The 16,747-nt window shown below is 35.6% G+C and overlaps 2 protein-coding genes, 1 long non-coding RNA gene and 1 pseudogene across 3 annotated transcripts in view; 2 read left to right on the forward strand and 2 right to left on the reverse strand.

Moving 5' to 3' along the window:
* The window catches only part of LOC149477708 (uncharacterized), a 298,415-nt gene that overhangs the window by 123,322 nt on the left and 158,346 nt on the right, over nucleotides 1-16,747 (forward strand). The gene's annotated exons all lie outside the window — the stretch shown is intronic.
* Hsp83 (Heat shock protein 83) lies at nucleotides 8,046-10,609 on the reverse strand. Its single transcript, XM_089710098.1, has one exon. The coding sequence runs from the start codon at nucleotides 10,465-10,467 to the stop codon at nucleotides 8,311-8,313; it is 2,157 nt and encodes a 718-aa protein (XP_089566224.1). The 5' UTR covers nucleotides 10,468-10,609; the 3' UTR covers nucleotides 8,046-8,310.
* Nucleotides 13,670-14,322, forward strand: LOC149477715 (protein lethal(2)essential for life pseudogene; annotated as a pseudogene).
* LOC149477716 (phospholipid scramblase 2-like) lies at nucleotides 14,768-15,526 on the reverse strand. The gene has a single exon (XM_089710457.1). It carries the CDS (start codon nucleotides 15,370-15,372, stop codon nucleotides 14,782-14,784), a length of 591 nt encoding a protein of 196 aa, XP_089566583.1. The 5' UTR covers nucleotides 15,373-15,526; the 3' UTR covers nucleotides 14,768-14,781.

The following is a 16,747-nucleotide window of genomic DNA, read 5'->3' on the forward strand; positions in this document are numbered from 1 at the left end:
GATAAAGTATTAAAAAGGTCCACATTGCTGTTATTTTCCGAAACTTGGATGAAAAATGACGAACAAATTCTTATTGAAAATTTTTAATGCGTTACCCAATACAAACGACCCAACTCAACTGCTGGTGGAGTAGCTGTATATCATTCATCTACAGATACACTGAACAATGTAACACCAATTCAAAATATTTCACCAACTATATTATCACAAATTTCCGATGAGGTTTCACAAATTGGTGACATCGCCTTGGTTCGATGTGTTAATACGAATGACCAACCTGTGATTATCGTTGTTATTTATATTTCTACAAATACTAGCCTGACAAATATCATAAAATTTATTCATCAGCAATTACTTCACTTCACAATTGAAGGTTCTCGACTTTTAAATAGTAATTATCATGAATTACCGATGATTCTAACTGGAGATTTTAATGTTAATTTTCGCTCTCAGGAATCTCAGCCGTTAATTGATTTTTTAGAAGAAAAATTTGATTTATCTATGAATACTTCTCGACTTCATTCAACAACGCGTTTCGGTACAACGATAGATGCTGTATTTTCAAGAAAAGTAGCAAATTTAGAGAGTAAAATTTATGTTTCACATTATAGTTACCACAAACCTATAATTTCGTACGTAAGAAATTATGATGACATTCAATTACCTGTTTCGAATGAATAATATTAATATAACATTTAAATAATCTTTGTAAAGCACATGAATAATAAATATAATTAAATTATAATATAATATTTATTTATTTAAGTTAATATTTAATCATTTCAGTGATATATGTCGTCAACGCCAAAGAAGTTTTACTTCAATCGCGCGTAAAGGTTACACGCACACACTTTTTTTTTTCTTAACTTTATAATAATGTGTAAGTACTTATAATTTAGTTGTATATGATAGTACGTGTTTCAAGACGTGTTTACTCAATAATTGTGTGTTAAGTTGTAACTACTATGCAGTCACTATTCCACGCGGACGAAGTCGCGGGCACAGCTAGTATTATAATATATTTTAACTATTATCCCTACCAATGTTGTGCTAATATCATATAGGTATGTAATTTTAACTCGTATCAAAGTTCGTAGTTCGTACCTCTTGACTGTCGGTTTCTTCGTCACGCCTAAATTACTGAACCGATATGAATGAAATTTGGCACAAATAGTTTCAGACCGGTGAAACGTCGCGTCAGTAGTAGTAGTAGTAGTAGGTGGTAGAACCAAGGGGTTCTGGGTTCGATTCCCGGCGAAGGGGACAAATAGAAATAGATGATAGAATCAACTAAAAAGTAAAAAAATATTTGTTTCTATAAATTCTATTTATTTTTATTATTCAGGATAATAAGATAAAATCAAGAAATTATTGCATTGTCACCGGACCTTGATAAGAGTACAAACACAGGTACAAAGTTTAAATTAAATCTTTCCGTTAAAGTAGTTAAGTCAAAATAAAAAAGAATCGGTTACAACTAACATGCACACATACATGATACAGGTGAAGCTATTACGTGTTAAAAATAAAAATGTTTCGTTCTGGCAGGAGCGCAGGACACAGAAGGCTGATCACTAAGGCCCTGCGCAGACGACAGACTATCCGTGACGCACTTTTTAGTCTGTGAAAATAGAACCTATGAAATTATATGCAGTAACGCACACGACGCGCAAAAAGTCCGGCGCACAAAAAATCCGTGTAATTCGGGCAGATCGCACCGCGCCGCGGCGCGGCGCGCCGCTCCGCACAAAAAGTGTGTGAAAAGAATTGAACGTTTGCTTCAACGCGCGCTAACGCAGACGGCGCACACTTTAGTCGGCAATCTGCATTTGCTAGGGGTGGACGTAATTATGTATTTCTTTTTCTTTTACTGTACTTCATGTACAAAATAATACTTCGCGATCTCTGCACGATTTCCATAGCGTCTACGTCCCTACAGCTCTGCCGACAAAATGATCGAAGATGTGCGTCGTGTGCGTTGAGTCTGTGAAAAATCCGCGACCGACTTTTTGCGCGCCATGCAGACTTTTTGTGCGCCGCAGACTCGATCGCACAAAAAGTGTGCCGTCTGCGCAGGGCCTAATACTAGTCACTAAAAAAAATCGATCAGTGTTCTGTGTACAACATAAATGTATTCATAATGCATCTACCCCATACATGCCCATACCCAACTAAGGGGACAGGGGACTACACACATGACACTTCGTTGTGATGTTTTTGAATTAATTTAATTTTTAATTATTACCAACCTCAGTTTTGTATTTTAAAGTACTTAATACGCAATAGTTCTTGACGACACAAAAGTAAAATGATTCAGCATCCTATAGATGACTCATGACTGCATTATTCTAAGGCATTATTTATACTTAACATTATTATAGACAAAGAGTCAAAAGATAATAAGATACATTGTTTATGAACTGATCTTGAACTGAATAGGTAGGTAATTCATAATTATTGTTTATTTTATCAAATCTAGGTACAGTACCTACCTAATATTGTACAAAAAGGAAAAAAAATCCAAAAGTGCACGCCTCATAATTTTTTTTTAATAATTAATAGCCGCGTCCAGACCGGCTGAGCGCGGCTCGCGAGCCGCGCTCAGACTTCCTGCTCGCGAGCCGTGGCACCAGAGCTATTTGTGAAAAGTTCCGAGCCGCGCTCGCGAGCCAAGGTGAGCCGGTTTGAGCATTCAGTTTATCTCCGTATAACGATGGAAAACCACGTTTTATTAGCTGCTGCGGCGCTTGTGTTGTCTGGATATATCATAAAAAAAAGAAAAAAGAAACAAAAAATCTGGATTAAAAAATTGTACCAAAACCGAAACCAATACGGTAACAGTTTGTTAAAGGAACAGGAACTCGCTTGTTTTTATTTAAATGATCTGGATCTTTCGAATCCCATAACATTTTGAAGCTTCCGTAAAGTTGTATTAAGCGAATACTGTCTTCTTTATCCATTTTTGATTCTGGCTCGCGAGCGTTGTTATGTCCGTCCACACCGGGCGAGCAGCTCAGACTGAGCCGCCTTTGAGCATCGCCAAAAACCGACAACGCATGGCTCGGGGCTGAGCGGCGCTCGGCCGAGCCAACGTGCGCCCGAGGAAGCCCGAGCGCCGTCCACACCGGCCGAACTATTGGCTCGCGAGCGGGACTCGCGAGCCGCGCTCGGTCGGTCTGGACGCGGCTATTTATTAATTATTATTTTTGTTTATTTAATAACAATTAAACCACATCGAATTAGACCCTGAAAAATGAAAGGGTTCTATTCCTGAGCATACTCAAGCGTAAGAGAAAAAAAAAGACTCGATTAGTAAAGTATTTCGGTCGCTATCGTGTTAACAAGAAAATCCTCCGCACATACAGACACACGGACGTCCAAGACAGAACTTTTTTAAACTGTTTTTTAACTAGTTTAAATAACAAAAATGACATCAAAAATATCATGAATGTTAAAAATAGTGTTTTTTCTTAATATGTGTGTATATGTATTATCTTACAAGTGCAATGTATGATACATAAAGACATTTTAAGTTTGAAAACTCAGATGTTTTGCGCGAAGTGACAGTAGTACCCACCTCAACGCTACGCTTATGAGGCGTGCAATATGTATTTCTGTATTGTAATTTGTATGTTAAGAATAAACTCAAAAACTTGAACATAATTACCTACCTTCTATACTTTCAGAAATTTTATTACAATAGTAGTTTCATCCGAAGATCTTGACTTAATCGCCTGTGATAGCTCGGAGGAATCTACTGCTGCATCCAACAATGCTAAAGACACCAAGGCTACAGCCGGCTCACGTCCCAAGCGTGTTAAAAAGTGAAATTTAAGGTGATTCAAATCTGTGAGGTTATACCACGGCACCCGTACTATAATATTTCCTCTTATTTCATTCTTGTTACTCTAGTTATTAATCTGTTTATTTCATTCACTTCACAAAATTCTATTTAAGCTGTGGTATTATAGCTCCTTATTCTTTTACCCTCTATTCACGTGTATTTTTGTATTTTGTTCACTCTTGACTTTGATATTAATTTCAATCATAAAATATGTCAATTGACATTTCAATGTTTTGTTTTGTTTTGATTGTGAACTGTCAAAGTTGTCAAACTCAGTTTTTATTGTCAATCATGGTTGTCAATGTTGCCATTTTTAATAATTAATAATATGTTCCGTTCCGTTGTATGTTTTTATAATGTGATTTACTCATTATTCCATGCGCTGCTGGCGGTTATAGGAAAACTATTTATATATATATATTTTAATTTTTATATTATTAATATATTTATTATACACATATTTATTATTTATTTACTTAAATATATTTTTTATTTTAATTTTATTTTATTACGATTGTACTTTTTATTTAGTTATAAAATTATATTGATTAAATTCAACTATTGCTTCAATTAGTGATAGCGAATGCAGTGATTCCTTTTATAGTATAAAAAGTTCGAGTAATAGCTTGAATGATAGTTTCCTCAGCACAGATTATGTTGCTCTAGACAAATCGCTTGCCGCGGTATTTTCCAATGTATCAAAAAATTTCAATGTTATCCATTTAAATGCCCAAAGTATTCCGGCTCATTTCAATGATTTACTTGCATCATTTACCAATACTCCTATCCACGCCCTCCTCATCTCCGAAACATGGCTCAAACCCTGTCTTTCTTCCACTAGCTATTCCCTTCCTGGCTTCAACTTAATACGTAACGACCGCATCGGCCGTGGTGGAGGTGGAGTTGCTATTTACTTACGTGATAATATACCATTCTCCATCATAAGCACATCCCCCCAGCCACCGCCAGATGATGCGGCCGAGTACATCCTACTTGAAATTATCCTTTCCAATGTCAAAATCCTGTTAGGTGTATTCTACGTTCCTTCTCTCCTTTTCAACTATTTCCCTACTTTTGAGAAAACCTTAGAAAACCTACGTCCTCTGTATGACCATGTGTTAATTATGGGCGATTTCAATACATGCCTTTTGAAAAATGACACACGCAGTAGAAAACTATCGTCTGTTCTATCCTCTTGTAACTTAAATTTACTTCCTCTTGATCCTACCCACTTTGCTCCTGGCTGTAATCCCTCTCTCCTAGACTTAATCATTGTTTCTTCCACTGACCATGTTTCAAAACACGGACAATGCTCCGCTGATGCCTTCTCCTTTCATGATCTTATCTTCCTTTCATACCTCCTACGTCCTCCTAAAAAGAAGCACAAGGTTCTGCTGCAGCGTAATTTTCGTGGAATGGATGTCGAGCGTCTACTTGAAGATGCCAGGAAAATAGATTGGTCTTCTGTGTTTTCATCGGACACAGCTGACTCCAAAGTTCAAGTGTTTAACTCAGCTATAATAAAGTTATTTGATATACATGCACCCATTAGATCTATCAAAATTAAACATGCTCCTGCTCCCTGGCTTACTGATGAACTGAAATCTATAGTTCATAAGAAAAACCTTGCCAAAGCCAGGTTCAAAAGTAACAACTCTGACATCAATCGAGAGAAGTACAAGAAGCTCCGCAATCGCTGCAATATGATGTGTAGAGATGCACAACGACGCTACATTCATAAATCTGTTGAGAACGGCAACACAGCAAATACCTGGAAATTTCTTAAATCTCTTGGGGTTGGTAAGTCATGTAATAATTCTGTTCCTCTTAGTACTAACATTAATCTTTTAAATAAACATTTCACTTCTTCCGTTGCTCCTTTAGATAGTAACACTAAACGTGATACTATTAACTTTCTTTCCTCTCTGCCAACTCCCAATTTTCCACCGTTCAATTTCGTACCATTCACTGACAGTGATATTAAGAAGAACATATTGTCCATTGCTTCGAATGCTATGGGCTGTGACAGTATTGGCCGGGCTATGATTTTACCTATCCTTGACATAGTCACTCCTATCATATCACACATCCTTAATTTCTCTATTTCATCCGCTAGTTTCCCTCAAGCATGGAAGGATGCTCATATTATCCCACTCCCTAAAAAGAACAATCCTTCCTGTTTTTCCGAATACCGCCCAATATCCATTCTCCCCTTCCTTTCTAAAATTCTCGAGAAAATGGTGCAGCAGCAGCTGTGCTCTTTTCTAACGAGAAACTCCCTCCTAGATCCTCTACAATCCGGTTTCCGAGCTGGACATAGCACGGTCACTGCTCTTGTCAAGGTTACAGATGATATTCGCCTAGCAATGGATAATAAGCAGCTAACAATTCTCACTCTTTTAGATTTTTCTAATGCTTTCAACACTGTTGATTTTGATATTTTGTTAGCTGTGCTTAGTTCTCTTAATATATCTCCTGCAGTGTTGGATTGGTTTCGTAGCTACTTGCAAGGACGTCGGCAGTGTATCCGTGTTGATAATACGTATTCCTCTTGGTGTGATGTTACTGCTGGCGTTCCGCAAGGCGGCGTGTTGTCACCCCTCCTTTTCAGTATTTTTATCAATTCCATAACTTCTAATATATCTTCTCTCTACCATCTATATGCAGACGATCTTCAGATTTATAGGCATTCTACTATAGACAGTCTAGAACAAGAAATAAGATGTGTAAATGAAGATCTTAGGACTATTGTAAGCTGGACTCATAAATATGGACTGAATATAAATCCAAATAAAACCCAAGCAATCGTAATAGGTAGCCCTTATTACATCTCCAGAGTTTCTGTTGCAGATCTACCTAAGATCTCGATTGAGGGGGTTCAAATAGCTTACAGTTCTACTGTAAAGAACCTTGGTATTACTCTCGACCAAACCCTGTCCTGGACAGAGCAAATTAATCTCGTTAGTCGTAAGATTTTTGGTGTTGCTGCAATGCTAAGACGTTTGCGCAATTTTTTGCCCATATCCACGAAAATTTTGCTCGCACAATCTTTGCTTCTTCCTATCCTCGACTATGCTGATGCAAGCTACTTAGACCTTACTGAGGAGCACTTAAACAAATTAGAACGCCTCCAAAATTTTGCGATAAGATTTATCTTTGGTCTTCGCAAGTTCGACCATATCTCAGACTTCCGCTCACAACTCAGATGGCTTCCTATCCGCCTTCGCCGGAATACGCATCTCCTGTCCCTCCTGTACTCAATCCTTTTCGATCCCAGAACTCCTTCCTACTTAAAAAAGAGATTTATATTTATGGGCTCGTCTCATGAATGTAATTTGCGCTCCTCTAACAATCTTACGCTTTGTATGCCTGCTCACATCTCCAAATTTTATGATTCATCTTTTACCGTGCAAGCCGTAAGATTGTGGAACTCCCTACCAACCGCAATAAAGCAAGCGCAAACTTTGAATAGTTTTAAAGCTGCAATTAAAAAATATTATCTGTCCTCATAATCATTCTGCATCTGTTCTGTTTTACCTATTTCTCTACCTGAAATTTTTATATAATATCCTCTTCTGCACGTTTTTCTTTCTTTCGTTATATGTAATTTTATAACTTACTCATATCTATTATATTTATTTGTATTCACTCCTTGTATATGCACTATCTACCTTTTTCAATCTTTTCATTTTCCTATATCCCAAGGTTGCCTGGAAGAAATCGCTTCAAAGCGATAAGGCCGCCAATTTGTACGGTGAAGATTCTTTTTGTATATTATTGTATTGTTTATCTGTGCATTGTACAATAAAGTGTTTTTTATTTATTTATTTATTTACAATAGGTACCACACCCACACCTCCTTGATCCTGCATAGGTAGGTACAGCATAATTAATATAAAAATTACGAATGTACATTTTTTGTGATAGATACTTTCAGTGATGTATAACCTACCTCGCTAATCTAGGTACAATAAAATGTTTGTGATGAAACTTTTCAGTTATAGCCAACTTGTTTTCTGTAGTTCCAAATTATTGCAAGACGTGTTGTCTTTATGAGTGTAATGTGAAAAATAAAGAATTAGATTTTTCACTTTTCATGTAAAGAAATGAGGTATGTAATAATACCTAGATAAATTATATTGTAAGTAATATGTACCTATATAATGTATGTATGTGTTAGGAAATGTTGAAATGAAAGATATTTTGAATATTTAATAATATTTTAATCATGTTGGAATCTTATATCTAACAATTGGAACGTTACAGCTATTTGAAACATATTACATAGACATCCATTACAATTGTTAAAAATATTACAGGTTTAATGAAAACAAAAGAAGTATTATTATAATACTCATTTATTTTAAAATAATGGAATTTGAACTAAATCAGTCTTTGGCTGTACACCAGTGCACAAACAAAACACAAATGTACCATTAAATGGTTAAAAATAGGCGGGAAATAGTTTAATCTACTTCTTCCATGCGGGATGCATCATCAGCATCACCCTCTAGTGGTGGCACATCTCCAACGGTGGCTTCCTCAACTTGTACTGGTTCGTCCTCATCAATGCCAAGACCAAGCTTGATCATGCGGTAGATGCGAGAAGCATGCACCTGGGGCTCATCAAGGGTGAATCCAGATGAAAGAAGAGCTGTCTCGTACAGAAGGATGACCAAGTCCTTAACAGCTTTGTCATTCTTGTCAGCTTCAGCCTTCTGCCTGAGCGTCTCAACAATTGAGTGGTCAGGGTTGATTTCAAGATGCTTCTTGGCAGCCATGTATCCCATGGTTGATGTGTCACGGAGAGCCTGTGCTTTCATGATACGCTCCATGTTCGCTGACCAACCGTACTGCGCTGTGACAATGCAGCATGGAGATTCAACAAGCCTGTTGGATACAACTACTTTCTCAACTTTGTTGTCAAGGATGTTCTTCATAACTTTGCAGAGGTTCTCGAACTTGACTTTGTCCTCCTCACGCTTCTTCTTTTCATCTTCATCCTCGGGAAGCTCGAGACCCTCCTTTGTGACTGAAACCAAGCTCTTGCCATCATACTCTTTCATCTGTTGTACTACATACTCATCAATAGGCTCTGTCATGTAGACTACTTCGAAGCCACGTTTCTTAACCCTCTCGACAAAGGATGAGTTGGCTACTTGATCTCTGTTTTCACCAGTGATGTAGTAGATGTGCTTCTGGTTCTCCTTCATGCGAGATACATATTCCTTAAGAGAGCAAGCCTCGTCGCCAGAGGCAGACGTGTGGTAACGAAGCAAATCAGCCAGCTTGTTGCGGTTCTGGGTGTCCTCGTGGATACCAAGTTTCAAGTTCTTGCTGAATTGTTCATAGAATTTCTTGTAATTCTCCTTGTCTTCGGCCAACTCCTCGAAGAGTTCTAAGCATTTCTTAACTAAGTTCTTCCTAATTACTTTAAGGATTTTGTTTTGTTGTAACATTTCACGAGAAATGTTCAATGGCAAGTCTTCGCTGTCGACCACACCCCTGATGAAGTTAAGGTATTCAGGGATCAAGTCTTCGCAGTTGTCCATGATGAACACCCTTCGCACATACAATTTGATGTTGTTCTTGCGCTTCTTGTTCTCAAAGAGATCAAATGGAGCACGACGTGGGACAAACAGGAGGGCGCGGAATTCAAGTTGACCCTCAACAGAGAAGTGTTTGACGGCCAGGTGGTCTTCCCAATCGTTTGTTAAGGATTTGTAGAAATCACCATACTCTTCCTGTGTAATGTCATCCGCGTTACGCGTCCAGATGGGTTTGGTTTTGTTCAATTCCTCATCTTCAGAGTACTTTTCCTTGATAGTCTTCTTTTTCTTCTTCTTGTCCTTGCTGTCCTCGTCCTCATCCTCACCGACATCCTCGATTTTAGGTTTGTCATCTTCCTTGTCTTCCTCCTTTTTTTCCTCTTCAGCCTCGTCGTCCGATAGCTCCTTTTCACGTTCCTTCTCAACGACAAGCTTGATCGGGTAACCGATGAATTGAGAGTGCTTCTTTACGATTTCCTTGATCTTTTGCTCTTCCATGTACTCAGCGAGGTCCTCCTTAACGTGGAGCACGATCTTTGTACCACGGCCGAGGGGCTCGCCGGGGTCTGGGCGCACGGTGAAGGAACCGCCCGCAGACGACTCCCACATGTACTGCTCGTCATCATTGTGCTTCGAGTGTACAGTGACACGGTCAGCGACTAAGTAGCACGAGTAGAAACCTACACCAAACTGACCGATCATGCTGATGTCAGCGCCGGCTTGCAAGGCTTCCATGAATGCCTTTGTGCCAGACTTAGCGATCGTACCCAAGTTGTTGACTAAATCAGCCTTTGTCATACCAATACCGGTATCAATGATGGTGAGTGTGCCCTCACTCTTGTTGGGCACGATCTTGATGTACAACTCCTTGCCACTGTCCAATTTTGAAGGATCAGTGAGAGATTCATACCTGATCTTATCCAAAGCGTCAGATGAGTTTGAAATTAACTCACGAAGGAAGATTTCTTTGTTGGAGTAGAATGTGTTGATGATCAATGACATAAGCTGGGCGATCTCCGCCTGGAAGGCGAAGGTCTCGACCTCCGCGGGCGCTGTCTCCATTTCTTCAGGCATTTTGGACTAGATTTAAATTATCTTCTATTAAAACTATCAATGCGGCGTGCAGTTGAATTGAATACACGTGGTATAATTTCGCAGCGAATAGCACTAGTACAATCACTTCGCTTGTATTTCACAAATGACGCCGGCTCGTAGCATAAACTCGCTTTTATAGCTTTGCAAAACGGGCGACATCTGTGATCGAATAGAAACTTCTCGATTTTGTGGGGCAAATTCCAGATGAGCTCAACCTTTTTCAGTAAATTGTTAATTGAATGACATGACTTTATACAAAGAAGTGATATTATTCATTTGTCTTTGAGATAATATTAGAATAAGATCAACGTTTGTAATTATTGTACTTACCTATACATTTAGCGTTAATAATGAAAAGAAATGACATACAATTCATTTATTAGCAGGAAAAATGTCTTTATAGTAGTATTATAGATACACCCATACACCTATGTATAAAAAAAATGATTTGTACAATTCGCCACTGACAGCTATCACGCAATTTAAGTAATATGTATAAGTAGTGTATGTACAATGTACATTATTATTTATTAGCTATTTCATATTTGTAATATAATATACTTAAAGGAGATTAACAAAAAAAAATTGTTTATCTCATATGGGTAATCGATAATAATATAATATAATATGTATTTTAAAATTTTGTCTGAACTATAAAAAACTTAATTACACATGCTAAATTGTTTTTTCATCTTATTTGACATTAATCGAATTACAAACTATTCTTTACGTAATATTTAAATTTTGTACATAACATGATAACATTTACTTTTATAATCTTATCTTACTAATATTATAAATGCGAAAGTTTGTGAGGATGTGTGTGTGTTTGTTACTTTTTCACGCAAATACTACTGAACCGATTACAATGAAATTTAGCACACATATAGAGGATAACTTGGATTAACACATAGGATAGGTTTTATCCCGGAAATCGCACGGGAACGGGAACTATGCGGGTTTTTCTTTGAAAACGCGGGCGAAACCGCGGGCGGAAAGCTAGTATTTCATAAACCACCGGTTTTTATTCTTGTATAGTTTTGAACACGACAAAATACATAATATATTGTGTATTCAAAATGTATAGTGCTATATTTTATATGCATATTCCACTTATAATTCAAAAATGGCTGAACGGATTTCCATCATTTTGGATTAGTTGTACCCATGTTGTACCTAACTTTTATATTAAATTGTATTCACTTGAATTGTGTTAACAATATTAATATTTGTTGTTTTTACAGAAAATGTTTACAACACATGCTTTAACTTTGTTGTTTGACTACTCACCACTAGATGGCGCCCAAATTTACGCTCAATATCTTTACGGAATGTTCTGGATTGTTCGAGAACCTTCTATAGATTTTATTGTTAATCGCACTATTTATATGGAATAAGCAATTATTTGTTATATAAAAAAGTAGATAATAATAAATAATAATAAAATTGTTTGCTTCAACCCAGCTTTCATTCATTATTTTCAAGATTTATACAAAAATAAAATTAAGTCTAGAACTTTCGAACTGTATCCGGTAAATGGTTTATCTTCTCGCCGCTATAAGCGCTAGTCGTTTCCGAATTGCCTTTTTACGTTGAAAAGTACATCTAGAAATATGTTCTACGAATATTGATTTTCTGAACAGTATGCACTTTTTACTTGCTTATAATGTATTTACGATACAAGCATTATTCATTATATGAAAAGTTTATGATTATTCGTTTTTGGACTCAAAAATTTGTATTTCTACACTTAGTTACTCATTAGGTACTACACATTACATTAGATTCTATTAGTCCATTTTACATACTATCTCGATGTATTTGATCCATTTTTAATAACCTACTAGCTTCCTACTAGGTAGGTATAAAATTACTTCTTATAAAGTTCCTACAGTTTGTACATTACTAAACCTGCAATAATTAATAATCTGAGGCTTAGATCTGAGGCAACCACGGCAACAAAATAAGAGTACCTAACTCAAATAGGCCTAGTCTACATAGTATTTTTTTATTACTTAACTTTTTTAAAGTAAGTAAAAAACACGTAAAAAATGTCATTCATAGACAAAGCATGTTATAAAAACTTAAAAAATGATCAATTACAAATAACTTGAAATCTAATTAAAATTTTTAAGTTAAATTCTGATAAGAAAATAGGTACACCGGCATACACCGGCATAGTAAATTGTACCGGCAAAGACCGGAAATAATGAACTTTACGTCTTGGTCAGCAGACATAAACGTGCCATACCTATACTTACATCAAGCATATAACCTAAAAATTCTATAGTGATTCATAATATCGTTATCGTAGTCTGTTATCAATGAAACGTTGAACTCATTCGATTCTACAGATTTAACTAAGTGAAACGGTCAATGATACAAAAATATAAGTGCCTTTTATGCATTACCTAGGTTCCAGGAACTAATTTTACCTACTTGTCATGGAATTTGGCGCGAAAAAATTATACCTACATCATGATTCAATATTCATGATTTATAGATAAGGACACAGACAAATAATAATATACTACATCATCCTTATTTGTATACGTAGTATATTATTATTAGTCTGTGATACTACGTATACAAATAAGGATGATCATCACTAAAATTTTTCATCATTTGTCTGTTTCAAACAATTTAAATTAAATACATAAAAACATTTCGGTACATTGTTTAAATTTATAAATTAGATACTAGCGTTAGGCCGTAATTAGCTACTATTGAATATTCTGTGACATTACACTTTACAGGTTTCAAAATGTATAAATTATTTATCTCTGTGATTTATCTAAATTCACTAAATTACTAAAGCGCCCTCTACGTTATATTCTAAACATTTAAATATTACCCATAGAAAATGTTGTTATTATCCTTTCCATTTAGTTTTTATTATTATTTCTTGAACTAACTAATGTTTACGGAATTAATTATTATATTTTTATTATATAAATTAGTACAAACCATAAAGTTATATATTTTTTGAGTATACTTTTATTCGAGCGTCATCTATTGGGCAGAGGTAATATGAGTTCCAATTGTAAAAACAGATATCTTCTTAAAGTATAGCTACTAGACGCTAGATGGCTCTGTATAAAATAACGTTCTTGAATATATTCTACTTGTTTCGCGAATGTTATGGAAACCATGTTTTAACTATATTTAAGCGACGCTTTGCCTCGGCGCTGTTATTATTCTGAATTGAGAGCTTGAGCGAGCTTCGAAGTTCTTGCAAGTTGCAAGTGTGCTGTGTACCACAGTGTTATTAAAATGGCTCTATTACCTTATTTATTAGATTACGAGTTGAGGCCCAGACGACTTCACGATCAGCTATTTGGTTTGGATTTAGCGTCAGATGATTTCTTAACAGATGTCTTCGATCGTCCAATTCGCAACTATTTGAGACCTTGGCGTAACCTGTCAGCGTTATCCCGTGACGTCGGTTCCACAATTAAGTCGGACAAGGATAAATTTCAAGTTAATCTGGATGTGCAGCACTTTTCGCCCGATGAGATATCAGTCAAAACCGCAGATAACCATATCATAGTAGAAGGCAAACACGAAGAAAAGAAAGATGAACATGGATATATTTCAAGACAGTTCAAACGTCGGTATCTTCTGCCAGAAGGCTGTAACCCAGAAATGGTGGAATCTAAATTGTCTTCTGATGGAGTATTGACGATAATGGCTCCGAAAACTTCAGGTGAAAAGGGAGAGAGGTCGGTACCAATAACACACACCGGGCCAGTTCGAAGGAAGATTCAAGGTGACGAGGAAGTCCAGAATGGGCCGGAGGAAGGAAAAACTCCAATTAAGAAGAAGAAACGTTAATTTACTACACTGATATTCTAAAATACAATAAGTTTTATTAGGTTATGATTGTTAAGACTGATTTTTGCTATTAATTTTCTTTAATAAACATAATTTTGAATTTTATTCTGTTCTTTTATTTCAAACTTCCTTCGATATTTTGTGCTAATTACTTAATGTGATGAATCCATTCACATACTTACATCAAGTAAATAACATGATATTTTCATAGAGTAAGGTACAAAAATGTTTGTTGGGACAGCTAGGTAGGTACGAATCAATATAATTTTATAGGTAAACAAAACGGGCAAATGCGATAAAATACTTATTAGGAGAAAAAGCAAAGGACAAAATATAAGAATATTAAATTGTTTAATTTTATTACAAAGAGCAGTTAACGGTTTTCATGATATCATGAAAAAACATAATATTTATTATTAAGTAATTATACCTGTACCTGTCGTAGGTACGTTGTATTTTTTAACGAGTAAGAAAACAGGCTCCGAGCAATATAGATTTATGTTCGACGCTCATTTCCATAGGAAATACAATATTGATGTCATTATTTTCAGCGTTTCTTACGCATTTCTTTTTAATGACATTTCCAATCTTTACATCCTCACGGAATATGTCATATATACAAAATATACCTCTAGGTTTCATTGTTAGGATTATTTCTCCTTGAGCGTTTTTGATATAAAATTTTCTCAAACATTTAATTTTTCGCACGCTCCCAATAAACTGGCCGGGTGGGGAACATATAAGGAACCGGCTAATGCAATATTCTCCCGGCTTTTCCAAATTTATAACTTCGTTGCCGTAAAAATTGTATATTTTTATTTCTATCTTCTTTTTTACCTTTTTTTCAACTGCTAGAAATACCTTTTGTCCTTCTCCATTGTAAATTGTGTAACCTCCATGTATATCGCCAAATAGATGATGTAAAGCATCAGATTTTTTGGCCACGACCAGTTTATTTAATTCACAAAGATACGCTAATCCTGGGAATTCTGTTTCAATGTTAGGACATGTCATCCATTCTTCTTTTGGTTCTAGGTTTTTTGTTTGCATATTTTGAATGGATGCACGTTAAATGCATGATGTCCGATGTCTTATTTACATTTTTATATCATATTATAATATTTCCTCTTGGTTTTTCGGTATTATAGATTTTTAAAACGTTTCATCACTTGAGCTTTTTTGATAGAAGAGACTGACACTTTTCAAGAAGTGTCAGAGCTCAGAGATGACTAATGAGTATAATGACCAAGGTAATGACCAAGAAGCTTATATCAATACACTGGAGATTGCACTATGACCATTAACTTGTAACAAGAAAATATGACGTTGAATGACGCCTGTATGTTTTTTTATCCCTTTCACATCTAACTTGGCAAGTTGGTGTGAAAGGGATAAAAAAACATACAGGCGTCATTCAACGTCATATTTTCTTGTTACAAGTTAATGGTCATAGTGCAATCTCCAGTGTATTAGATATATAAGCACAGTATTACAATATTATTTCCTACAGTAAGGAATCGCCTTTGATGTCGCGCGATGCCGCCGCCAGCGTAGGTATTTACGCTGCCACACGAAAATACGCTAGGGTTGCAACAAATGGGAAATAAAACAATTGCTTATTAATATTATGATGAAATCATTTATTCATATGTACATTCAAAATAATTGCGATTATTAAATCTGATGTAACTAATTATTTGTTCATAAATATATAATTACAGATATTGCACTTCTAAATATTATTTACGTTGACACTTTATTTTTGGATGTTCTTAATTGTATATTATAACATTTAACTAAGTAATGCATTCGCATTGGGATGTACAATCTGATTAGAAAATAATGATGACAACATATACATAGCTTTGATTTTAATTCAACAGATACAATTAATACAATCTTTCTGAAATATTGTTTCCTTCTGGGATTTCATAAGCTTCTTGGTAATGACTATAAATTTAATTGATAACAGTGCCATCTGGCGAGTGTTTTGTAAACCCATATAATCCGTCCTCTATTTGACATGCAACCGTCATGTTTAGTTACATTTAACTATCACTAGATGGCGTATTTTTTAATCGCAAATCATTTCTGAATCTAATTTCAAATACTACTCTGAAACTTCAAAGTTCAAAATAATTTTATGTTGAGTTTTCAGCGTTTTTTTACCTATTTAAATACCTGAGTTTTTATAAAGGTATTAAGCGATATAAAAATTCTAGTTAAAAATTATATGATATCCAGATTTTCACGAGCTGCCTGTTAAATATAGACTATAGCACAGACTATAGTACTTCATACTTGCAGTACTTGTATGTAGTTATTTGATTATATTAAACTAAACGATACATTAAGGATATATTATATTCAATATTAGTGTCAGCTTTAATTTAATTGAAGAGCTTGATGATTAAAGTATATTGTT

The sequence above is a fragment of the Colias philodice genome, chromosome 24, assembly GCF_061535455.1.
Source record: "Colias philodice isolate Cphi_HAF_F1 chromosome 24, ilColPhil1 Martin Lab GWU primary, whole genome shotgun sequence".
NCBI lineage: Eukaryota > Metazoa > Arthropoda > Insecta > Lepidoptera > Pieridae > Colias > Colias philodice.

What these genes read in the sequence shown, in the direction of transcription:
- Hsp83 (XM_089710098.1), bottom strand. Translation starts at nt 10,467, where the DNA reads ATGCCTGAAGAAATGGAGACAGCGCCCGCGGAGGTCGAGACCTTCGCC.
- LOC149477716 (XM_089710457.1), bottom strand. Translation starts at nt 15,372, where the DNA reads ATGCAAACAAAAAACCTAGAACCAAAAGAAGAATGGATGACATGTCCT.